The following is a 25444-nucleotide window of genomic DNA, read 5'->3' on the forward strand; positions in this document are numbered from 1 at the left end:
TTGGCATGGGTCCTCAGATCCTCAAAAGGTTCTACAGCTGCATCATCGAGAGCATCCTGAGTGGTTGCATCACTGCCTGGTATGGCAACTGCTCGGCCTCCGACCGCAAGACACCACAGAGGGTAGTACGAACGGCCCAGTACATCACTGGGGACAAGCTTTCTGCCATCCAGGATGTCTATATCAGGCGGTGTCAGAGGAAGGTTCTAAAAATGTTCAAAGACTCCAGCCACCCTAGTCATCGACTGTTCTCTCTGCTACCGCACGGCAAGCAGTATTGGAGCGCCAAGTTTAGGTCCAAGAGGCTTCTAAACAGCTTCTACCCCCAAGCCATAAGACTCCTGAACACCTAATCAAATGGCTACCCAGACTATTTGCGTTGCCCCCCCCCCCCTCCTCTTTTACACCACTGCTACTCTGTTGTTATCATCTATGCATAGTCACTTTAATAACTCTACCTACATGTACATATTACCTCAACTAACCAGTGCCCCCGCACATTGACTCTGTGCCGGTACCACCCTCTATATAGTCCCGCTATTGTTATTTTACTGCTGCTCTTTAATTACTTTAATTTCTTATTCTTATCCGTATTTTTTTTAACTGCATTGTTGGTTAGAGGCTCGTAAGTAAGCATTTCACTGTAAGGGCTACAGCTGTTGTATTCGGTGCATGTAACTAATAACCTCTGATTTGACTTGATTTGAGAAACAACACATGAGCATGACACATACCAGCATTTCTCTGTCTGATCAACATAGCCTAATCATGATTTATGTATGGTAATTATATATGTAAAAACAACACATTTGCCCCGATCTGCACCTATCCAGTGTCTTTGACAATAAAACACACACACACACACATATATATACATATATATATATATATATATATATATATATATATATATATATATATATATATATGCTGAGGACTGAGGAAAAGCTGGGGTTTCTTTTCCCGAGTCGTGCGCCCCCTAGTGGTGATAGTGTTACAGTAGATACTGCCAGTAAAATAATTACTATGTAGATATGGGACCCCAGACTCCACAATGGTACCTTTATAATGCGTTTCGTGACACAGCCTGAACTTGACTTGATATTTGTTGTTTGTTGCATGCTGAGTAAAACCTTGACTGAGTCTCCAAAATGAGAAAAGCTTTATAAAAATCAATTTTCAAACTAACCCCTCTTGCTCTACTGTATAAGGTCCTCCCGCGCTGCAAGTGGTGCTGTGTCTGGGTGTTCATTCCGTCCGGCCCGTTTGTTTTTCTCTCCATTTTAGCATTACAGGCTTGACGCATTAGAACATGACTGGGATTGTGACAGTCTGAACCGGTGGGTTTTCGTTCGGTCACTTCGCCATGGGTCAGGTCTAATAACAAATCCAGCCAGGTAACGCTAATGATAGGTGAACGATTGTGCATGGTGCATATATAAGGCTCTTATCGGTGGCCATAGAATTGGCCGAGGAAATAGAGGATGATGCCCAAACATAATATAATTATTAAACGATTTTGTTTTAGTATAATGAATAAATAAATGATCGTATAGCTAGGTTACTGCAGCCTATAGTTGCCAGCACTGCACATCCATCGAGAAAAGGCCAAACGGGGTGACTGTAGCCCAATGCATGAATTGCCCAATTAGATGCATTCCGCACACGATAACGACAATTGTTCATAGATTTTAAATTGCATAACGGATTTGATGCATTGCTATTGCTGAATGAAAATGTGTGTACATTTAACCAGTCTGCTTTTTGTCAGTGCATGGTTGTGGCTATAGGGTTTGGAATATTTTCTCGGTTGAGCATTAGGGGGGTGGCGCACTAAAACTACATACATGTTTAAACATTAAATAGTTTAGCACCAGGAATTGGAACAAAATCAATATCCGCAATCTATTATGTCTCAAATTGTCCTTTTTTACCAAAATGTTATCAGCAAATTAAAGTAGGCACTACTTTATTTACACAAATTAGGCTACATGTAAAAAAATGTGGACAAAATAGCCTATTTCAAACTAGGCCACTATTTTTGGTAGGTTTGTGTAATTTTCTTTCAATTTCATTCAACAATTCAAATACTGGATAAATGTAGTTTGATATAGCCTGTTTTTCAGATTGTTCCAGTATTTTTATGTGTACGGCATATAAACCTGACGAGTAGGCTATACTAATCAACATGACATCCAAGCGCAGAGGCTTTATCAAAATACATTTCTGATCCATTTATTTTAGGCTATAGGCTATTGAATTTCGATCATTTCATACATGGAAAAACTTGGAAAATGTCATGGTCATATGGGGAGAAATTCAAAAACAGAAATGCCCTTCCATTATGACAAAGAAATTAACAAAACTGAATTGATTTCGTTGAAAACGCAGCAAATCAAATTTAAAAAAACTAACGAACAACTGCTTGATTAGAACTTTAATATGAATAGGCCGACATAAGTTCGACCTGATTTTAGTACAATTCCTTGTTTAGGCGTACAAGCCCCGGTTTCTGATTTGCTATTTCCTACTGACCATTACCTTTCAATAAATGTAATAGGTCAGTTGAAATGTTAAGTAGTCCTAAACACATGCAATTAATACAGCTCAAGACTTATTAAAGACATTTCATTCAAATATATTACACTTTTGCTAAGAATGCTTTATGACTAAGACAAATAGCCTACTCTAGTGACCAGGATCCAGGGACATAGCTTGGGGGGCCTTCATATCTATAGATCTTTAATTAAAGGATTTTCTTTTTTGTGACGCCGTTGGCCCAAATGTCCCGTTTGTGATTTTAAGGCCTATAAATGTAAATATAATATTTTTCTTCGATTTAAGGTTGTAAGAAATAAGGAGAATGTGCACACAGAGCATGGAAAGTTCACTTCAATTAACCTCTAGATTTATAGCCGCGCGAGAAGCGCTCTCTTGGTCCGGTCAAGCAATACCCATCACATCCGTTCGAGCCAGTGCTATAGGCCCCGTTTCTCAAGTGTGTTCAAACGCACCCAGCACTAAATTGTCATTGACATTGTTATAGATAGGCATATGTATCTATAATTAGATGTATTTTATGATGGGACAATTTATCAGCAACATTTTGTCCCAACAAATATTCTCTTAGGGATGTGGGATGTATTTTTTACTGAACAATTTAGGGCACCAGATATAAATGTTATTTTCCAAAAAATACATCCAGCATCCCATACGTCAAATCAAATATGTACAAATATGTTTAGGCTACAGACTTTGAGAGAGGTGTTTTCTGTGTGTCCTTTCCAGTTGGCCCAGTGATACAGACAGTAGCTTAGTTTAACCAGCAGCATGATGGACAGGCAGAGCCCTGAAAAGACAGAGGGAGGAGAAGAGAGGGAGACCAATGGGACTGCTGCTACTGTCACTGTCGCCTCTAACACCAAAGCAGTTACAACGGTTGCCAACAACAACGTCGCCGCTTCAGTGGTCATCGCCATGACGACAACAGACAGCACCACGCCCACAAGCAGTCAGGCCCCACCCACTTCTCTTGGCACCGCCCCTACAGAGAGCCAGGCGGTTCAGGTGAGAGAGGGGACAGGGACGGCGCCAGAGGGGACACTGTCAATGTGTGTGTTGAACTTCAAATAATGACGTTTTTCAGTTTTAGCTAACATTTCATTACTTGCCACTCCTGTCATTTGTCAAAGAGATATGCAGCTGGATTTACTACAGTTGCTGATCGGTAGTTGAAAACAACACAAATATTTTCCATTACAACATTTATGTGCTTGCAAATTTGGTGCAATAAGAACGACAAACAACAACACCCTTCTGACCTGCTGCGATCATTCTCTCGTGAGAAGGCAGTGTCAATGAAGATCATGTTGTTCAACGCGTCTAGAGGACTCCATAATGAGAGAGAGAAATAATGATATGGGAAATATTTGCCTACACGATTCAATCGAGCCAAGTTTGCTTCAGTTGCATCCCATTAATGAGAGGAAAGAAATGCAAACCTGCCACCTCTCGTCGTTCCTCGCACATATGCTGATCATCATGACTTGCTTAGGCCTACGTTTGTAAAATGTTGTCATGCTCATTTCAGTTCTATTATTTGTCCCACCTCTCTTATTAAGAGATGGAGTCCAGACAGGCTACTTTAGGAAAAACAAACAAACCCTAAAAGGACCTACACAGCAATTTGACCAGTGTTGATTTTTTTGGTATAACATTTCTAGTGTTGATTCAGGAGTTAAATTCACGCGTTAAATTCACGAGTTAAATTCTAAAATAACCCCCTAGTGTTGGTGTTAATAACCAGAGTTATTGTTTTACACTTTGGAGAGTAAAACAGCCCAACAAACCACCTGACATTATCATATTTCCCAGAATGCACTACTGCAAGTAGATTTTGTAATGATTGTTTATAATATCTGTTTTTTTGCATGTACATTGATTGATTAATCATATGCTACACTAAGACAAATAACATATATTTTTCTAAACTTAACTAATCAAATCAGTTAGTTAGAGTAACAGTTAGCACCTGTTACTGAAATGGTTTTCCCAGGTTAAATGGTTTAGGTAGTCTTCTTATCAACTTTCCTAACCCTGATGGTCATTCTGAATGCAGGCAGCGGGTGAATAAAAATTCTAACTTTTGGATATCCTAATGATGTCTCATATTGAACTGCATATTAAACGTTGAGATTGCTGAAAGGCCAGTCAATTTGGCAAATGACAGGACTGGCAAGGAGTAGAATGTTAGCTAAAAAGACACATCACTTTGCAATCCAACATAATTTGACTTTCAGGCCTGATGTGGCCTGTAAACCCGGAGTTTCCTAACACCACTGGGTTATGGTAAAACTAGGCCATCAAAGTAAGGCCTTATGATACACAGTATGTAAGGTATTGTCATTGTTGAATTTGAATGATAGCCTTCACCTTGGTACTCACTTGGTGAAAGTCACAAGCCTTTATAAGGAAATAATTCAATAACCATGTCTCTCTCACAAAATATTACAGTCATGGATGGTAACTCTAAAATTTCCTTGAAAAGAAAAGGCAAATTAGGCTTTACACCATCGTTTTTAAACAACACCCAAAAATGATTTACTGTGTCACTACAGGTGTTAATTTCTTACACTGAGAAAAGTTTAACAGCGTCAGCACTAAGCAGAGTGAGTCCAGTTTACTCTAAATTAAGTGTTGTGTTTTACACTGTATGTCACAGATCCCTCAGGTACTGTTGCACACATGGTTCCAATTCCTCACTGATTGTATTTGTAGAAATGCGCCCTTTGTTTCACCATTGGGGTGTCGATTATTGTTCCAATGTCCGTTGGTCGTGTAAGTACCTGTGCCTTGTTGTTTTGGCTTTCGTGCCGCTTGTATTGTGCATAGATGATTACGGGTCTCATCCCGTGTTGGATCAGTGTGCGCTTGTGTTTTCGGGTCTCGTCCCGTGTATTTATTAGAGGTACTCCTCGCTCTTTTGTTTGGGTTTCAACCCTGTGTTTTGTATACGTGTTTGTTTAGTCGGTCTTCGTCCCCTTTGCCTTTACATGGCACTCTGTAATTTGGATAAAGAAAAAAATATATATATTACGCATTCCTGCGCCTGTCTCCCGATCCATTATACCAGCGTGACACTGTAGGTGTTGCGTATTACTCCACAGTAGAGATATGCAAACATCACAATCAAGTTCATTTGATCACTTTAAGAGTTGAATGTGGAACACGGCAACAGAGTTAAATCTTCAACACTATCAAATAGTGTTATTTAAGTCGGCCTACACTGAAAATAGAGTACATTTTACACTTTGCATTAAATGGGGAACACCACAACAGAGTTAAATCTTTAACACTTTCAAAGGTGTTATTTTTAAACCGGTACAGTGGGACTCAAATGTTTACTGAAAATTGTGAACATTTTACACTTTCCAAGTTAAATGTACACCATTGATTTTGCTGTGCATCAATCAAAGCCACCAGTGCACCTCAGACACACACTAACATTTCTACTTTCTTAAAAACGTATTCAAAACCAAGGCTCACCTTCAAATCTTGGCTATAGTCCATCGGAAAGTAGGCCTAGGCTACATTATAGCATAATGCTAAAATAATGTAGCCTATCAAATGAATTTACAAGGAATGCTTGAAGGGGGGCGAGAGAGAGAGCTATAGTATTACTAGACACTTTGGTTATGTCATTGTTATCCCATTGTTATCCCAGATTCAACTTTATTACAGAGAAAAAACATTTTTTTGTTTTTCCAAACTGTCCCCTGTAATTATTTTTTTAATTCAGTTGAGTCGATGACGGAAGCCTGGTGGATATTTAATCATGTCTAGACGATAAAAGGCTACAGTGATCACTCGTGTTTGGCTGCCAAATGTATACAGTAGGTGTCCCCATAGGTCTTATATATATAAATTGAGGAAATGTAATTGATCATAATCATTATTTTAGCGATCCACGTTAGAGGTCCCTCCTAATGAAAAGGCCCCCCATCCTGCAGATGTGAGCTGCTGGGATCCAACGCTGAACAGCGCGGTTGGTCACTAACGTCATGGATAAGAAAGTGAACTCGCCATTTCCAAAAAGGAGCTCAGTGGGATATTTGGGATTCCCTGCTTTGTCAAATCAAATCAAATTGTATTTGTCACATACCCCGAATACAACAGTGAAATGCTTACTTACAAGCCCTTAACCAACAATGCAGTTTAAAAAAAAACAGGAAAAATAAGAATAAGAAATAAAAGTAACAAATAATTAAAGAGCAGCAGTAAAATAACAATAGCGAGGCTATATAGAGGGGGTACCGGTGCAGAGTCAATGTACGGGGGCACCGGTGAGTCGAAGAAATTGAGATAATTTGTATATGAAGGTAGGTTTATTAAAGTGACTATGCATAGATAATAACAGAGTTTAAAAGGGTAGCCATTTGATTAGACATTCAGGAGTCTTATGGCTTGGGGGTAGAAGCTGTTTAGAAGCCTCTTGGACCTAGACTTGGCGCTCCAGGAAATTTTTAGGGCCTTCTTCTGACACCGCCTGGTATAGAGGTCCTGGATGGCAGGAAGCTTGGCCCCAGTGATGTACTGAGCCGTTGTGATCTGTTGCCTACGTCAACAGCACTAGGGTTTCATTAAATAGGCCTAGAGACTATACTTTCTAATTGCACATTTAAAGAAACGGACACATTTGTCGATGTTCAAAATCAAATCAAATTGCATTTGTCACAAATGCTGAATACAATGACTTAACCGTGAAATGCTTGCTTACGAGCCCTTCCCAACGATGCGGAGTAAAAAAAAACACATGATAAATAGTAATGAAAGAGGAATAAAAAACAAGAATGAAGATGTATACAGGGAGTACCAGTACCAGATCAATGTGCAGGGGTACAAGGTATTTGTGGTAGATATGTACAGTTGAAGTCGTAAGTTTACATAGACTTAGGTAGGAGTCATTCAAACTCGTTTTTCAACAAAAAAACAAAAAAATAAGGTTAGAACATCTACTGTGTGCATGGCACAAGTCATTTTTCCAACATCTGTTTACAGACAGATTATTTCACTTATAATTCACTGTATCACAATTCCAGTGGGTCAAAAGTCTACGTACACAAAGTTGACTGTGCCTTTAAACAGCTTGGAAAATTCCAGAAAATGATGTCATGGCTTTAGAGACTTCTGATAGGCTCATTGACATAATTTGAGTCAATTGGAGGTGTACCTGTGGATGTATTTCAAGGCCTACCTTCAAACTCAGTGCCTCTTTGCTTGACATTATGGGAAAATCAAAAGAAATCAGCCAAGACCTCAGAAAAAGATTGTAGACCTCCACAAGTCTGGTTTGTCCTTAGTAGAAATTTCCAAACGCCTGAAGGTATCACGTTCATCTGTACAAACAATAGTACACAAGTATAAACACCATGGGACCACACAGCCGTCATACCGCTCAGGAAGGAGATGCGTTCTGTCTCTTAGAGATGAACATACTTTGTTGCGAAAAGTGCAAATCAGAACCCAAAACATCAGCAAAGGACCTTGTGAGAAGATGCTGGAGGAAACAGGTACAAAAGTATCTATATCCACAGTAAAACGAGTCCTATATGAACATAACCTGAAAGGTTAACCTTCTTCCGCTCAGCAAGGAAGAAGCCACACTTCTTGTTGTGGGTGTGCTTTGCTGCAGGAGGAACTGGTGCAATTCACAAAATAGGGGCAGGAAATGTATGTGGATATATTGAAGCAACATCTCAAGACATCAGTCAGAAAGTTAAAGCTTGGTCGCAAATGGGTCTTCCAAATGGACAATGACTCCAAGTATACTTCCAAAGTTGTGGCAAAATGGCTTAAGGACAACAAAGTCAAGGTATTGGAGTGGCCATCACAAAGCCCTGACCTCAATCCTATAGAAAATGTGTGGGCAGAACTGAAAAAGCATGTGCGAGCAAGGAGGCCTACAAACCTGACTCAGTTACACAGCTCTTTCAGGAGGAGTGGGACAAACTTATTGTGGGAAGCTTGTGGAAGGCAACCCAAAACGTTTGACCCAAGTTAAACAATTTAAAGGCAATGCTACCAAATCCTAATTGAGTGTATGTTAACTTCTGACCCACTGGGAATGTGATGAAGGAAATAAAAGCTGAAATAAATCATTCTCTCTACTATTATTCTGACATTTCACATTCTTAAAATAAAGTAGTGATCCTAACTGACCTAAGACAGAGAATTTTTAATGGGATTAAATGTCAGGAATTGTGAAAAACTGAGTTTAAATGTATTTGGCTAAGGTGTATGATAACTTCCGACTTCAACTGTACATAAAGGCAGAGTAAAGTGACTAGGCATCAGGATAGATAATAGTAAGAAGAAAGAACAGAGTAGCAGCAGCATATGATGTGTGAATGTGTGTGTGTATTTGTGTGTCCATGCATTTGTGTGTGTTGTGTCAGTATGCGTGTGTGCATATGTACTGTGTGTGTGTGGGTTTTGTGTGAGTGTCAGTGTAGTGTGTGTGTGAGAATGTATATAGTGTGTATACTGTATATAGTCTTGTGAGTGTTCATAGAGGGTCAATGCAGATAGTCCGAGTAACCATTTCATTAACTATTTATCAGTCTTATGGCTATTGAGCAGTCATGGCTTTGGGGTAGAAGCTGTCTTAGAGAGCCGATGCTCCGGTATCGTTTTCCAGGCGGGACCAAAGAAAACAGTTAATTTGACCTATTAGTCTAATTTGCATAAACATTGGATGATACCTGTGAAGGTTATCGAATCAGGATCCAATCCTCTGATCTCCTCAAGCTCATTAATGATATTTGGCAAATGACAGGAGTGGCAAGGAGTGGAATAAAATGTAAAATGAAGCCATATCTGTATGTAAAGCAAAGGCTAGTTTTCTAAGCATAATCCAGCTAGCACATACTGTAATGTTCTGAGAACCATATGTTTCTTAGAGCAAGGTGAGAGTGGTTGTCCTATGGTTATTTTGCATACACCGTTCCCACAAAGGTCTGGGAATGGTGCAGGATACCCAGCTAGCACATAACGTTCTGAGAACCATATGTTTCTTAGGTGGGAATTTCAGTACTTCAGCATAACGTTTCCTTCAGGTTTCCTCATGGTTCTATTTCAAGTCATGTTCTCAGAACGTTCAGAGAATGTTAAGAAACAACGTTCTTCTGTGGGAATTTCAGTACTTCAGCATAATGCTATCTAAAGGTTTCTTCATGGTTCTATTTCAAGTCATGTTCTCAAAACATTAGGAAAACGTTCCATTAAAACCACAAGAAAACGTTAATGTTCAAAGAACGTTCTAATGTTTTAAAAGCATAAACACTGTTCTCAGCGTCAAACTCTCTCTCTCCTCTCTCTTGTTAAATATGTTCAGATGTGTTGGCCACGCCCACTCATTGGCCACACCTGATCTTAATGGGTGTTTGTTTCCTTTGAAATGGGGTCTGTTTGAATGGGCTAACATTAACAGCTATGTAGGAGTAAAAAAAAAAGGCATGCTAGCTAGAGGTCTTCACAGGTCCAAAAAGTTGGACCAGTTCCAAACTGGACACTGGGGCTTTTCCAATCCGGACTCGATAAGCTTAAATACATTTTTTAAATATAGAGACCCGTTCCGAATGGACCCAAGCACAACTAATCCCATTCCGTATAGACCTGGTTGAATCCAGACCGGTCAGATCCGAGTGAGGGAAGCAGCAGAAAAGTCATTTTTTTAAGCTACTTTATTAGCCGGAGCTGATAAAGCGTGAGAGGAGGGAGAGAGAGGTGCCGCTCAAGCAGGCGGGGGTGGGGCCATACTGTGAGCGAGTGACACGGGGAGCAGGGAGGATTAGATATCTCCTAACTTAGCCTATTGCCGCTATGATGACTTATGATTGGCCAACAACAACAACAAGCTACACGAGCAACGCTCCACTCTCGTGAAAAGCACGGGCAGCAGCATAAATTATAACATTTCTCTCTCTATTGCAGCTGTCGCGTTCGGATCTGTACTGTTCCTACCGGAAAGGTCAGTTAGAATTATACACACCTGTGACAATCATATCAGATCTGACCCAGACGCATTACATTATTTTGAATTCTGGATCTGAACCTGCTCAGGTCTCGGGTATTCGGGTACAGGTGGATCTGTAAAGACCTCTAATGCTAGCTCCATCCTGGTGGCTCAGTGGACTAATTCCATAGATAGAGAACAGAAGGTAATAGGTTAGAATCTCACTGACGCCGTGCCACAATAAAAAAAGAAATGTGTTTGCATGATTAATGCCTAAGCAAGTGAATTTCCATGTGTCCTATCTGTGCTTCAAAACTGTTAACCCAAACTAAGCTAGCAGTGTTATTAGAAGTCTTATTGAAACATATTCTCAGAACGTTATTTAATTAGCTTCAAATAACATATCATTTCTATTCTCAGAACATGAATAAAACCTCTCAGGAGAACATTCTCAGAACCTCCCTGCAACCTAAAAATGTATGTTCCCAGAACAGGCGAAAGCTTCACTTCCGTTCTCAGAAAAGTTTTTTTTAAATTACGTTTTACCAGTCAGAAAACATATCAAATCAAATGTATTTATAAAGCCCTTCTTACATCTGCTAATATCTCAAAGTGCTGTACAGAAACCCAGCCTAAAACCTCAAACAGCAAGCAATGCAGCTGTACGGTGGCTAGGAAAAACTCCCTAGAAACCTAGGAAGAAACCTAGAGAGGAACCAGGCTATGAGGGGTGGCCAGTCCTCTTCTGGCTGTGCCGGGTGGAGATTATAACAGAACATAGCCAAGGTGTTCAAATGTTCATAAATGACCAGCATGGTCAAATAATAATAATCACAGTAGTTGTCGAGGGCGCAGCAAGTCAGCACCTCAGGAGTAAATGTCAGTTGGCTTTTCATAGCCGATCATTAAGAATATCTCTACCGCTCCTGCGGTCTCTAGAGAGTTGAAAACAGCAGGTCTGGGACAGGTAGGACGTCCGGTGAACAGGTCAGGGTTCCATAGCCGCAGGCAGAAGAGTTGAAACTGGAGCAGCAGCACGGCCAGATGGACTGGAGACAGCAAGGAGTCATCATGCCAGGTAGTCCTGAGGCATGGTCCTAGGGCTGAGGTCCTCCGAGAGAGAGAGAAAGAAAGAGAGAAAGAGAGAATTAGAGAGAGCATACTTAAATTCACACAGGACACCGGATAAGACAGGAGAAGTACTCCAGATATAACAAACTGACCCTAGCCCCCCGACACATAAACTACTGCAGTATAAATACTAGAGGCTGAGACAGGAGGGGTCAGGAGACACTGTGGCCCCATCCGATGATACCCCCGGACAGGGCCAAACAGGAAGGATATAACCCCACTCACTTTGCCAAAGCACAGCCCCCACACCACTAGAGGGATTATCTTCAACCACCAACTTACCATCCTGAGACAAGGCCGAGTATAGCCCACAAAGATCTCCGCCACGGCACAACCCAAGACAGGAAGATCACGTCAGTGACTCAACCCACTCAAGTGACGCACCCCTCCTAGGGACGGCATGAAAGAGCACCAGTAAGCCAGTGACTCAGCCCCTGTAATAGGTTTAGAGGCAGAGAATCCCAGTGGAGAGAGGGGAACCGGCCAGGCAGAGACAGCAAGGGCGGTTCGTTGCTCCAAAGCCTTTCCGTTCACCTTCACACTCCTGGGCCAGACTACACTCAATCATATGACCCACTGAAGAGATAAGTCTTCAGTAAAGACTTAAAGGTTGAGACCGAGTCTGTGTCTCTCACATGGGTAGGCAGACCATTCCATAAAAATGGAGCTCTATAGGAGAAAGCCCTGCCTCCAGCGTTTTGCTTAGAAATTCTAGGGACAATTAGGAGGCCTGCGTCTTGTGACCGTAGCGTACGTGTAGGTATGTACGGCAGGACCAAATTAGAAAGATAGGTAGGAGCAAGCCCATGTAATGGTTTGTAGGTTAGCAGTAAAACCTTGAAATCAGCCCTTGCCTTAACAGGAAGCCAGTGTAGGGAGGCTAGCACTGGAGTAATATGATCAAATTTTGGGGTTCTAGTCAGGATTCTAGCAGCCGTATTGAGCTCTAACTGAAGTTTATTTAGTGCTTTATCCGGGGAGCCTGAAAGTAGAATATTGCAGTAGTATAACCTAGAAGTAACAAAAGCATGGATTAATTCTTCTGCATCATTTTTGGACAGAAAGTTTCTGATTTTTGCAATGTTACGTAGATGGAAAAAAGCTGTCCTTGAAACAGTCTTGATATGTTCGTCAAAAGAGAGATCAGAGTCCAGAGTAACGCCGAGGTCCTTCACAGTTTTATTTGAGACAACTTTACAACCATCAAGATTAATTATCAGATTCAACAGAAGATCTCTTTGTTTCTTGGGACCTAGAACAACCATCTCTGTTTTGTCCGAGTTTTAAAGTAGACATTTTGCAGCAATCCACTTCCTTATGTCTGAAACACAGGCTTCCAGCTAGGGCAATTTTGGGGCTTCACCATGTTTCATTGAAATGTACAGCTGTGTGTCATCCGCATAGCAGTTAAAGTTAACATTATGTTTTCGAATGACATCCCCAAGAGGTAAAATATATAGTGAAAACAATAGTGGTCCTAAAACGGAACCTTGAGGAACACCGAAATGTACAGTTGATTTGTCAGAGGACAAACCATTCACAGAGACAAACTGATATCTTTCCGACAGATAAGATCTTAACCAGGCCAGAACTTGGAGACAGACAGAATTGCAGTGGTCTTACTAGGCATTGGTAGTCTTGGAAGTCTTGATACCAGAGTGCTTTTTGGGAAACCCAAAAAATAAGTTCCCACAACTTCCAAGGAACCAAAGGTGCTAGCTGGGAAGAGTGTTATCTTGACCAAACCTGGGTCTTTCAGCATTCCTGGTATCGAACCCTGATCATGCACGTGCTGAGCTAAAGCTGAGGCATTAGTTCTGGGAGCGTAGTAGTTACCGAACCGTTCCCAGCTACACAATATGACTATTGTTTCTCTGCTGTCTCCCTCTCTAGGTGATCCAGCAGGCCATCCACAGCAGGCCCCAGACCATGGCAGCTCAGTACCTGCAGCAGATGTACGCGGCCCAGCAGCAACACATCATCCTGCAGACAGCTGCGCTGCAGCAGCAGCAGCCTTACAGTAGCAGACAGTCCCCCTCCTTACCCTCTGCTGCCAACAGCACGGTGCCCCAGTCAACTGGTACCTCTGTAAGTTGAGCACTCTGGTATCAAGACTACCAAGACTACCAATGCCGAGTAAGACCACTGCAATTCTGTCTGTCTCCAGATCACCCTCCCAGCCTCTTCAGTAACAGGCCAGCTGATTGGTCATTCTCAGAGTTCCAGCTCCACCACAGGCACTATTACCCAGCAGGCCATGCTCCTGGGGAATTGCTCTGCTTCCTGTAACCAAGCCCAGATGTACCTTCGCACCCAGATGGTACCTACCTTCTCTCTCTTATTGTAACAGCTTTGTAGCGTATGATAAACTATCTACTTGCCCAAAGACCATGGGAAGTAAAAATAAGTAAGCATGCCAAGTTCTCTGTCTCCTTTTCCACTGATGTTCTCCACTAACTTTTTTCTACTCTATTATCTTTTCTTTTTCCTCTTTGTCTTTTCCCTTGCTTCTTTGTCTTTTCTCTTGCTTCTCTGTCTTCTCTCTCTTCTGGCGCGTTCTCTTTTCTCTCTTCTGTCTCTGTAAGTTGATTCTGACCCCTGCGGCCACGGTGGCAGCAGTCCAGTCTGACCTGCCTTCTGTCTGCTGCAGCTCCTCTCAACTCTCCACTTCACAGGTCAGCAACCGCCACCAGGGGCAAAGGTCAAAGATGAAAGGTTGAGCATTGCCAGGTTTTACATACCTGGCAAGCTAACTAGGTTGTCATCGGAGGACAGCAAACTCCTGCTGACATGTTATTTATATCCCTGGAGGACAAATCATTTTTATACAAAAAATGTGAGCCTATGCACAAGTCGCTCTGGATAAAGGTGTCTGCTAAGTGGAGTGTATCTGACTTGACTTGGTAGGTCATTGCTCGACATGATCAAGTTGCAATTACCTAAATATATATCAGGTACAGACAGTAGTGCCCCAGTATGGAACCCAGTGGGACACAACATGATATCCACATTGTATTTTTTGATATCAAGCACTTTCTAAGAGACATTGGATGTTAGATTTACGTCTATAATAATACCTCTCCTCTCTCAGGTCCACAGCCTCGCTGTGCAGGCCCATCTCCCAGGGGCTTTGGCCCCTGCCCAGAGTGTCCTGTTGAAGCCATTCTCCACCCAGCCCCAGACGCTGGTCTCCTCTCTGCCCAAGATGTCCATCTGTCCCCTGAGGTCCAGTCAGCAGTCTGACCCCTCCACAGAAGCCTCTGGAGCTAAGCCTCGGCTGGCTGACATCACCAGGCTAACATCAGCAAACCAGCTTATCGCGCCTGGTAAGTCAATCACCATGGCATGGTCTCATCTTTTGTGCTCTGTTGGTTCATATCAGTGTTCTTAAATAACACTGATCCTGAGGTAGGCTTTTGTTCCAGCCCAGAGGAGGTTTACAACACATATCAATGTCTCAATCACTTAAGTCTGTTAACATGGTTTTATTTCAACTCCAGTGTTGTACATTTTGTTCCAACCTAGTGCAGGTTTAGACCACCTTCAGGTGTAATAATGTGGTTCTATTTCAGCGTCGTACACTCCTGTCCAGTCCCATGCTGTGGTCAGGCACCAGCTGCACTGTCCTCCGAGCCATAAGGGGGCACCCCACCAGCTCATCATCCAGCAGACCACAGCAGGATCCCACCGGCAGCTGCACCCTATCGCACTGCGCCTCGCACCCCAGGACACTTCCCCCTCTCTCTTCCCTCTTACCCTCCAGCCCCTGGCCACTCCCACCCATACCACCACCACTGTCCAATCCCAGCCTGGGGATGGCCTTCCAGTCCTCTCCTCTTCCTGTGAGCTGCCCACCCCACCCCCTCCCCAGCAGACAGTGGTAGTATCCTCATCATTAGCCCCTCCACCTCTTCTGTGTCCCAGCCTGCTCCAGCCCCAGCTCCACCGCCAGCCCAAGCCCCCTACCCTGCGTCTTGGCCCCATCTCCCAGGCCTCTCTCCCCAGGCTGCTCCAGTCTCCACCGGCCTCCCTCCAGAGGTTGTCCCTGCGCTCAGTCCAGGCCCTGGCAGTGCAGTCCACTGGGGTTCAGGTGTCGGAGGAGATGCCTGTGGCAGAGGCTCCGGTCCAGATGCCTTTTCAGAACCATCATCCCCCCCAAACGTTCCAGAATCTATCCCAGACGTTCCATAATTTCTCCCCACCCCAGACTGTAGCTGTGGACCTGAAGATGCTTCCAGCCACCGTACGCACTCAGACCCCAGAGAGGAGAGAGGAGATGAGAGAGGAGAGGACGACCCCTCCACCCACACTCTCTCCAGCGGCTGGTTCAGACAGACTCTGTAAAGACATACAGCTCGCCTATACAGAGAACTGCACAGGTACACGGCACAATAGCATTTAGTGTTTTTCATTACTTAACTTTACCTTTTACACTATTTACTATTTTTATACTAAATCTAACCCGGACATACAGTAACTGCCTCTCTCTCTTTGCTCGGCTCCATCCTCCAGGCAGGTTGAATTTCCCCTGCGTCCCTCCGTCCAGCTGCTCCGTTACCCACTCGTCTCAAGACCCCTCCTCTTACACCAGCTGCTCCCCTCCTCCACTCCTGCCCTCGGCCGCGGTAAGAAGCCCCGGCCAATCCCCCTCAGCCTCAGCCACCCTACCAGGGAGCCCTGAGAGAGCTAGACCTCTCATCCTCACACACATCATAGAGGGGTTCGTCGTCAGAGAGGCCCTGCAGCCGTTCCTCCCGGTATGTTCACTGGTGGGTGTGTTAACCAAGCTCCACAGTGTACACAGGCACTGGTCTCGTTAATTGTCACCAAAGGCACTGAGGCCAGTGTCAGCTCTAGCCTTTTGGGGGACCTAAGCGAGATTTGGATGGGGGGGCCCCCCAACAAGCAGGCAAAAACTTGACAGTGGAGAGAAAAATGTACGTTTTAAAGTTTGACTGAGTACCGTTTTTTGTAGTCGGGACCCCCTAGCGGCCGCTAATGTCACTTATGCCTGGAGTCAGCCCTGCGACTGAGCCCAGCTAGTACATAATGTTCTGAGAACCATTTGTTTCTTAGAGCTTGGTGAGAGCGTGGTTGTCCTTTGGTTATTTTGCATGTTCTCAAATTGTTCTGAGAACGTTAAGAACATTTTCCATAAAAACCACAAGAAAACTTGAGTAACGTTCTAAGAATGTTGTTTAAAAACTTTAGGTCTAGGCGTCCCGCTAGCGGAGGGCGCGGAATTTAAAGAAATAAATATTCATACAAATTATGGATATTAAACATTTAGGTACATACAAGTGTCTTAAATCGGTTGAAAGCTCAAATTTTTGTTAATCTAACTCCACTACCCGATTTACAGTAGCCATTACAGCGAAAGCATGCCATGTGATTGTTTGAGGACGGCGTACCACATCAAAATATTTTTCCGCTGGCACAGGTTTCATAAATTCACAAATAGCGATTAAAAATCTTCCTCTGATTTGTCATCCAAAGGGTCCCAGCTATAACATGTAGTGTCGTTTTGTTAGATAAAATCCTTCTTTATAACCCAAAAAGTCAGTTTAGTTGGCGCCATCGATTTCAGTAATCCACTCGTTCAACATGCAAAGAAAGGAATCCAAAAATCTACCCCTAAACTTTGTTTCAACAAGTCAAAATGTTTCTATTTACTCCTCAGGTACCCTAAAATGTAATCAAACTATACTATTTCTTACGGAAAAAAGTATGTTCAAAAGGTAACCGATTTTAGCAGGTGCGCTCTGTCTTCATCGCGCGTTCATACATCAATTTCCAAGACTGTGTCCCTGTACTAGAACTCATATTTATTATTCGTTTTGGAAGTTACAAGCCTGAAACCTTGAACAGAGACTGCTGACACCCTGTGGAAGCCATAGAAATTGCATCCAAATTGCTAGAATTCAATATGCCCCTATACTTTCCATTGTAAGAGCATGGGCTCTCAAAAAAAAATCTGGTTGGTTTTTCTTTGGATTTTCTTCTACCGTATCTATTGTTATATTCTCCTACATTATTGTAGCATTTCTACAAACTTGAAAGTGTTTTCTTTCCAATGGTACCAATTATATGCATGTCCTGGCTTCAGGGCCTGAGCAACAGTCAGTTTAATTTGGGCACGTCATTCAGGCGGAAATTGAGAAAAAAAGGGGCCTAGCCCTAAGAAGTTTTAAAAACATATACATTCCGTTCTTAGTATCAGCAAAACTCTCTCTATCCTCTATCTTATTATTTGTGTTCAGGTGTGTTGGCCGTGCCAACTAACACCTGATCTTAATGAGTCTTTGTTTCCTTTGAAATGTGGTCTGTTTGAATAGACTAAAATGAACAGCTTTGTAAGTGTAAAAAAACATGTCAGGCTAGCTAGACGTATTCCAAAAAGATGGACCAGTTGCGAAATGGACCTGGGGCTTTCCCACCCGTACCCGATATGCATTAATTTATACAAAAAATATAAAGAGACCCGTTCCGAATGGTCCCAAGGACAACTAATCCCGTTTCATACAGACCTGGTTGGATCAAGACCCGGTCCGATCCAAGTGAGGGAAGCAGCAGAAAAGCCATTATTTAAGCTACTTTATTAAACTGAGCTGATAAAGTGCGAGAGGAAGGAAAGAGAGTTGCAGCTCTAGCAGGCTAAATCCATGGATAGAGAACAAAAGGTTATTCTTTTTTAGAAATTTTATTGAACCTTTATTTAACTAGCCAAGTCAGTTAAGAACAAATTCTTATTTACAATGACGGCCTACCCCAGACGATGCTGGGCTAATTGTGCGCCGCCCTATGGGACTCCCAATCAAAGTCGGTTGTGATACAGCCTCGAATCAAACCACGGTCTGTAATGCCTTAGACTGCGCCACTCGAGAGCCCCTAAAATAGAAATGTGATTAATGCCTAAGGAAATTAATTTCCATGTGTCCTACCTGTGCTTGGAGTTCAAAAAAGTTTGACCAAAATAAGCTAGCAGTGTTATAAAAAGTCTTGTTGAAACATTCAGTAAAAGTTAAGGAAGTTATTCAAAAATCAAATAATGTATAATTTCCGTTCACAGAACGTTAATAAAACCTCCAGGGTAACGTTCAGGGAACCATAGTAAATCATTCTCAGAACCTCTGCAACCAACAAGTTTAGATTTCCAGTGTCAGAACGTTTAAAAAAAATTCAGTTTTATAGGTCAAGAAATGTATGGCTTCATTCCCGGAAACAATGAGAAACCAAAAACATACGTTCTCACGTCTTCCAAGAAACCAAATGTGCTAGCTGGGAGAGTAGCTTAGTCCCAGTCACACCTCCCTCACTGTGAGAGCACTGCATAAAGAACCAACAACCTCGCAGATACAAAATGTCCTCTTGAACAAGCAGTCTCCCACTGGTAGTTGATTAGTTACCATTATGTTCAGCCCTCTGTAGTGGTAAATGTTGTGTACTGTATGTGATCCAGTGATACAGTGGTGTGTTCCTGCTTCAGATGGGCCGTTCCTCTTTGGGGGCGGACCAGCAGGCCACGCTTCCTGAAGCCCGGGAGGTGGGAACCAATGGGGATCCAACACCTGAGATGAGAACCAATAAGGATTCAGCTCCAGAATTGAGAACCAATGGGGATCGAGTGTCTGAGATGAGAACCAATGGGGATCGAGTGCCAGAGGAGAGCCTGATGGATGCTGAGCAGCCAGACAATGACTCAGACATGGATGATATCCCCACCCAGGACGGTCAGTTCCGGTGTGTCTGTGTGTGTCCGTCCATCTGTCTGTGTGTCTGTCTAACAGCTTGTATCTCCTGCTGCATCTCCTGCTGTACTATAGAACCTGCTGCTGAGAGCCTGGTAGACGTGCTGCAGTGTGAGTTCTGTGGGAAGAGAGGCTACGTTCACACCTTCCTCCGATCCAAACGATTCTGCTCCATGACCTGTGTCAAGAGGTGAGTCCTGTAGGGTTGCAACATTTCTGGGGTTTCCAGATATCCCAGTTGGAAGATTCCTGTAGTTCCTGGTTATTCACTCCTGATTCCAGGAACCCGTATTCCTTGAAAAATCTGAATTTTGGAACATTATTCCCGAGGCAGATTAAGCTCCTCAAGCTGACTTGTGGACTTGTTGTCAAAAGCCATATGTAAATGTTCTCTTCCAGGATCCAGGGGAATCTAAACAACCCAACTGCAATGTTTTGAACATTATGGTGTTCTGTGGAATATCTCCCCTGAATGGCTAAACTCCAGAAACGTTTTATCTACAGATCTCATCTATCTCTCTCTCGCTCTCTCTTTCTGTCCCCTCCCCCCTCCGGTCAGGTTCAATGTGAGCTGTACAAAGCGTCTGAGCGTGTTGAAGGTGGACAAGGCCAGTCGTTGGGGCCACAGGCCGATGGGCCGTAGAGGACGTCCCTCGGGGAGGGTCAACGGGGGCACCAGAGAACACTTCCTCCTCAGACAGGTCAGATGTCATAGCCTGGTCCCAGATTTAGCATATCTAGCAAACTATCCTATGGTCAATGCCAATCACGACAAGACAGTTTGCAAAACAACACAAACCAGGCAACAGTAAACGTGTCGTCCTCCACGAATGATGAAGCACCCCGCCTTGACATTTCTGTTAATAACTATAGCTCCCGTCTTGGGACAATCAATTTTGCCACTGACGGATCTCTATGGCACGACGCATCATTCACCCCATTTGTCAAAATCGCGCCAGTGCTGTCTGAGATATCGCGTGTGACTAACGCACAAATGAATGAGACAGTTCCCCAATTTCATCATGGGGGACAACAAATCTGAAACCAGGCTAGGTCAATCAGACAGACAGAATTGATATGAACAACTTTGCAATTCTCGTGGTCTACTTACAGTATGAAACCCCAAACTGTTATCATTCAGAATATTCCATAGTTAAATGTCTGATTGTAGTCATGCTGGTTTTTCCACTGCAGGTGCAGGGGCCGTACGGCTCTGAGGAGACCCAGAGAACATTGAGGGGAGAAGGGGAAGAGGAGGCTGAGGATGAGCCCCCTGTCCCTATGATCACCAGGCTGCGCCGGCAGGAAGAGAGGGAGAGGGTACAGGAGAGAGAGAGGGAGCAGGGAAGACAGAGGAAAGACACATTCATATCCTCTGGTGAACAGACCACAGGAGGACAAGAATGTAGTGACAATCCAACACAGTGGAGCGTGGGTCAAGTCTGCTCCTACATCAACTCTCTACCAGGTATCATGAATTTGTCCTACCATGGGACTTAAAGCTGATGTAACCAATACTGTAATGGATGTAAACTCAGCAAAAAAAGAAGCGTCCTCTCACTGTCAACTGTGTTAATTTTCAGCAAACTTAACATGTGTAAATATTTGTATGAACATAAGATTCAACAACTGAGACATAAACTGAACAAGTTCCACAGAGATGATGAACAGAAATGGAATAATGTGTCCCTGAACAAAGGGGGGTCAAAATCAAAAGTAACAGTCAGTATCTGGTGTGGCCATCAGCTGCATTAAGTACTGCAGTGCATCTCCTCCTCGTGGACTGCACCAGATTGCCAGTTCTTGCTGTGAGATGTTACCCCACTCTTCCACTAAGGCACCTGCAAGTTCCCGGACATTTCAGGGGGGAATGGCCCTCCCCCTCACCCTCCGATCCAAAAGGTCCCAGAGGTGCCCAATGGGATTGAGATCCGGGCTCTTCGCTGGCCATGGCAGAACACTGACATTCCTGCCTTGCAGGAAATCACGCACAGAACGAGCAGTATGGCTGGTGGAATTGTCATGCTGGAGGGTCATGTCAGGATGAGCCTGCAGGAAGGGTACCACATGAGGGAGGAGAGTGTCTTCCCTGTAACGCACAGCGTTGAGATTGCCTGCAATGACAACAAGCTCAGTCCAATGATGCTGTGACACACCACCCCAGACCCTCCACCTCCAAATCGATCTCGCTCCAGAGTACAGGCCTCTTTGTAACGCTCATTCCTTCGACTATAAACGCAAATCTGACCATCACCCCGTTGAGACAAAACGCAACTCCTCAGTGAAGAGCACTTTTTGCCAGTCCTGTTTGATCCAGCGACTGTGGGTTTGTGCCCGTAGGCGACGTTGTTGCTTGTGATGTCTGGTGAGGACCTGCCTTACAACAGGCCTACAAGCCCTCAGTCCAGCCTCTCTCAGCCTATTGCGGACAGTCTGAGCACTGATGGAGGGATTGTGCGTTCCTGGTGTAACTCGGGCAGTTGTTGTTGCCATCCTGTACCTGTCCCGCAGGTGTGATGTTCGGATGTACCGATCCTGTGCAGGTGTTGTTACACGTGGTCTGCCACTGCGGGGACGATCAGCTGTCCGTCCTGTCTCCCTGTAGCGCTGTCTTAGGCGTCTCACAGTACGGACATTGAAATGTATTGCCCTGGCCACATCTGCAGTCGTCATGCCTCCTTGCAGTATGCCTAAGGCACGTTCACGCAGATGAGCAGGGACCCTGGGCATCTTTCTTTTGGTGTTTTTCAGAGTCAGTAGAAAGGCCTCTTTAGTGTCCTAAGTTTTCATAACTGTGACCTTAATTGCCTACCGTCTGTAAGCTGTTGGTGTCTTAACGACCGTTCCACAGGTGCATGTTAATTAATTGTTTATGGTTCATTGAACAAGCATAGGAAACAGTGTTTAAACCCTTTACAATGAAGATCTGTGAAGTTATTTGGATTTTTACGAATTATCTTTGAAAGACAGGGTCCTGAAAAAGGGCCGTTTCTTTTTTTGTTGAGTTTATATACAGTATATCTTATACAATATCACTGGGGCCAGTAGTTTTTCCTGCTCAGGTCACATCTCCTGGCCCTAAACTCCTCTCTTTCCACCTTCCTGTTCCTCTCCCCCTACTCTCTTCATTCTCCCACCTCTCTCTCCACCCTCTTCCTTCTCTAGGTGGGCGGGACATATCAGAGGAGTTCCGTTCCCACGAGATTGACGGCCAAGCCCTCCTATTGCTGACAGAGGACCACCTGATGACAGCGATGAACATCAAACTAGGACCCGCCCTCAAACTCTGTGCCCACATCAACTCTCTGAAGGAACCATGAGCACAGGACAGGGCCCATCTGGTCAAAGTAGGGTACTATATAGGAGATAGAGTGCCATTTGGGATGCGAATGAGAGGAGCACCCTTATCAGACTTAGAGGATATGAGATTCTAGGAAATGACACACAAACAAATATACTTGCTCTCTACCTTTTAACTCTGTGAGAAGCAGCGAGTTGTAAACTGTTCAGCTGTGTGTCAGTCATCATTCAACACATTAACAACCATCTATCATTGTAGTGATTGTAGCAATAAGGCTCAAGGTGGCCTTTTTTCTGTGTATTACATTGTACATGCTGTTTAAACTTTAAAGTTTAATGAATTGTATTTAAATGTTTTCAAAATGTTACTCTCTGAAGACCGTTTTCCAAACCTGAGAGGAGATGGGATTTAACAATGACTCACAAGTGTGCGCCCCAAATGGCACCCTATTACTTTTATAGTGCGCTGCTTTTGACCAGGACCCATAAGGCTCTGGTCAAAATTAGTGGACTATATAGGGAATAGGGTGCCATTTGGGATGTAACCAGATTGACTGAAGTTGCATATGAGGAAATCCACTTCCAGCCCGTGCTGCAGAGCAACCAGGAAGTGCCTTGTGAATTCCAAGGTTGATGAGACATTAGATCAAGTAACATGTTTATTACTGCTATAATAAATACACCAAAAAATATATATAAACGCAACATGTAAGGTGTTGGTCCCATGTTTCATAAGCTGAAATAAAAGATCACTGAAATGTTCCATTCACACAAAAAAAGCTTATTTCTCTCAAATTCTGTGCACAAATTTGTTTTCATCCCTGTTAGAGAGCATTTTTCATTTGCCAAGATAATCCATCCACCTGACAGGTTTGAAGCATGATCATTACACAGTTGCACCTTGTGCTGGGGACAATAAAAGGCCACTATAAAATGTGCAGTCTCGTCACACAACACAACGTCGCAAGTTTTTAATTTAATGTTAAATTATGTTTTAATGTTCTCTACCATAAACCGCCTCCAATGTCATTTTAGAGAATATGTTAATAAGTCCAACAAGTGCAGACCACGTTGTGGTAAACCATGGGGTGTTGGGTTTGAGCACACAAATGGACACAGAGACAGGAAGGTTCTAGAAAACACGCTTTTACTGGTCAACATAAAATAATAATAAAGTAACAACTAAATAACTTAGTAGTTGGCTCGGCCCTTCATCTGGGCCGCCTCCTCGTATTCGGTTCCGTGCTCCGGGAGCTTCGTTCCCATCTGTTGGCCCACTCCCTGCCTCTCATTTTCTCTCCCACGGTGTGCCACGGTGCTCCATTTACATAGCACGACTGGTTGGAACTCTCCCCTAATTGGTCATGCTATCATGCTGAAACATGAGGTGATGACGGTGGTTGAATCGCACAACAATGGGCCTCAGGATCTCATCACGGTATCTCTGCGTTCAAATTGCTATCGATAAAATGAAATTGTGTTCGTTGTCCATAATCCCACCGCCACCATGGGGCACTCTGTTCACTCTCACCAACAGAGTTCCCCCACTCTGTTGGTGGCATCAGTGTCGTGGTGCCCACCCCGGGTACTCCCAGCAGAGGGAGCAAACGTCGCGGCACGTACTTCCCCTCCATCACCAACCCCCGGGGTAGACCTCCGGGATACCACAACGTGTATGGCGTTGTGTGGGCGAGCGGTTTGCCGATGTCAACGTTGTGAACAGAGTGCCCCATGGTGGCGGTGGGATTATGGACAACGAACACAATTTCATTTTATCGATAGCAATTTGAACGCAGAGATACCGTGATGAGATCCTGAGGTCCATTGTTGTGCGATTCAACCACCGTCATCACCTCATGTTTCAGCATGATAATGCACAGCCCCATGCCGCAAGGATCTGTGCACAATTCATGGAAGCTGAAAATGTCCCAGTTCTTCGATGGCCTGCATACTCACCAGACATGTCACCCATTGAGCATGTTTGGGATGCTCTGGATCGACGCGTACCACAGCGTGTTCCAGTTCCCGCCAATATCCAGCAACTTCACACAGCCATTGAAGAGGAGTGGGACAACATTCCACAGGCCACAATCAACAGCCTGATCAACTCTATGCGAAGGAGATGTGTCGTGCTGCATGAGGCAAATGGTGGTCACACAAGATACTGACTGGTTTTCTGATCCAAGCCACTACCTTTTTTAAAAAAGATATCTGTGACCAACAGATGCATATGTGTATTCCCAGTCATGTGAAATCCATAGATTAGGGCCCACTTGACTTTATTTCAATTGACTGATTTCTTTATACTGTTGAAATTGTTGCATTATTGCATTTATATTTTTGTTCGGTAAATAATACAAATGTTTCCAAAACTGGAAACACTTACCTCCCTCACTAGCTTTAAGCACCAGCTGTCAGAGCAGCTCACAGATTACTCCACCTGTACATAGCCCATCTATAATTTAGCCCAAACAACTACCTCTTTCCCTACTGTATTTATTTATTTTGCTCCTTTGCACCCCATTATTTCTATCTCTACTTTGCACATTCTTCCACTGCAAATCAACCATTCCAGTGTTTTACTTGCTGTATTGTATTTACTTCACCACCATGGCCTTTTTTTTGCCTTCACCTCACTTGCTCACATTGTATATAGACTTATTTTTCCACTGTATTATTGACTGTATGTTTGTTTTACTCCATGTGTAACTCTGTGTTGTTGTATGTGTCGAACTGCTTTGCTTTATCTTGG

The 25444-nt window shown here is 43.6% G+C and overlaps 1 protein-coding gene across 4 annotated transcripts; it reads left to right on the top strand.

Moving 5' to 3' along the window:
- The first annotated feature begins 1245 nt into the window (after positions 1-1245).
- Positions 1246-23455, top strand: phc3 (polyhomeotic homolog 3 (Drosophila)). Of its 4 annotated transcripts, none has more exons than XM_055884163.1 (13): positions 1246-1340; positions 3289-3567; positions 13538-13732; positions 13812-13964; positions 14230-14319; positions 14736-14970; positions 15217-16023; positions 16157-16413; positions 19131-19374; positions 19468-19582; positions 19952-20093; positions 20587-20860; positions 22558-23455. In XM_055884163.1, exons 2-13 carry the CDS (start codon positions 3331-3333, stop codon positions 22710-22712), a joined length of 2904 nt encoding a protein of 967 aa, XP_055740138.1. In that variant the 5' UTR covers positions 1246-1340; positions 3289-3330; the 3' UTR covers positions 22713-23455. The 4 variants fall into 4 exon arrangements, with proteins under 4 accessions (XP_055740138.1, XP_055740137.1, XP_055740139.1 ...); XM_055884162.1 differs by having other exon boundaries at positions 1259-1397; XM_055884164.1 differs by having other exon boundaries at positions 1259-1397; positions 16157-16401.
- The last annotated feature ends 1989 nt before the right edge of the window (positions 23456-25444 follow it).

This window comes from Salvelinus fontinalis, chromosome 26 (genome assembly GCF_029448725.1).
Source record: "Salvelinus fontinalis isolate EN_2023a chromosome 26, ASM2944872v1, whole genome shotgun sequence".
In the NCBI taxonomy this organism is placed as follows: domain Eukaryota; kingdom Metazoa; phylum Chordata; class Actinopteri; order Salmoniformes; family Salmonidae; genus Salvelinus; species Salvelinus fontinalis.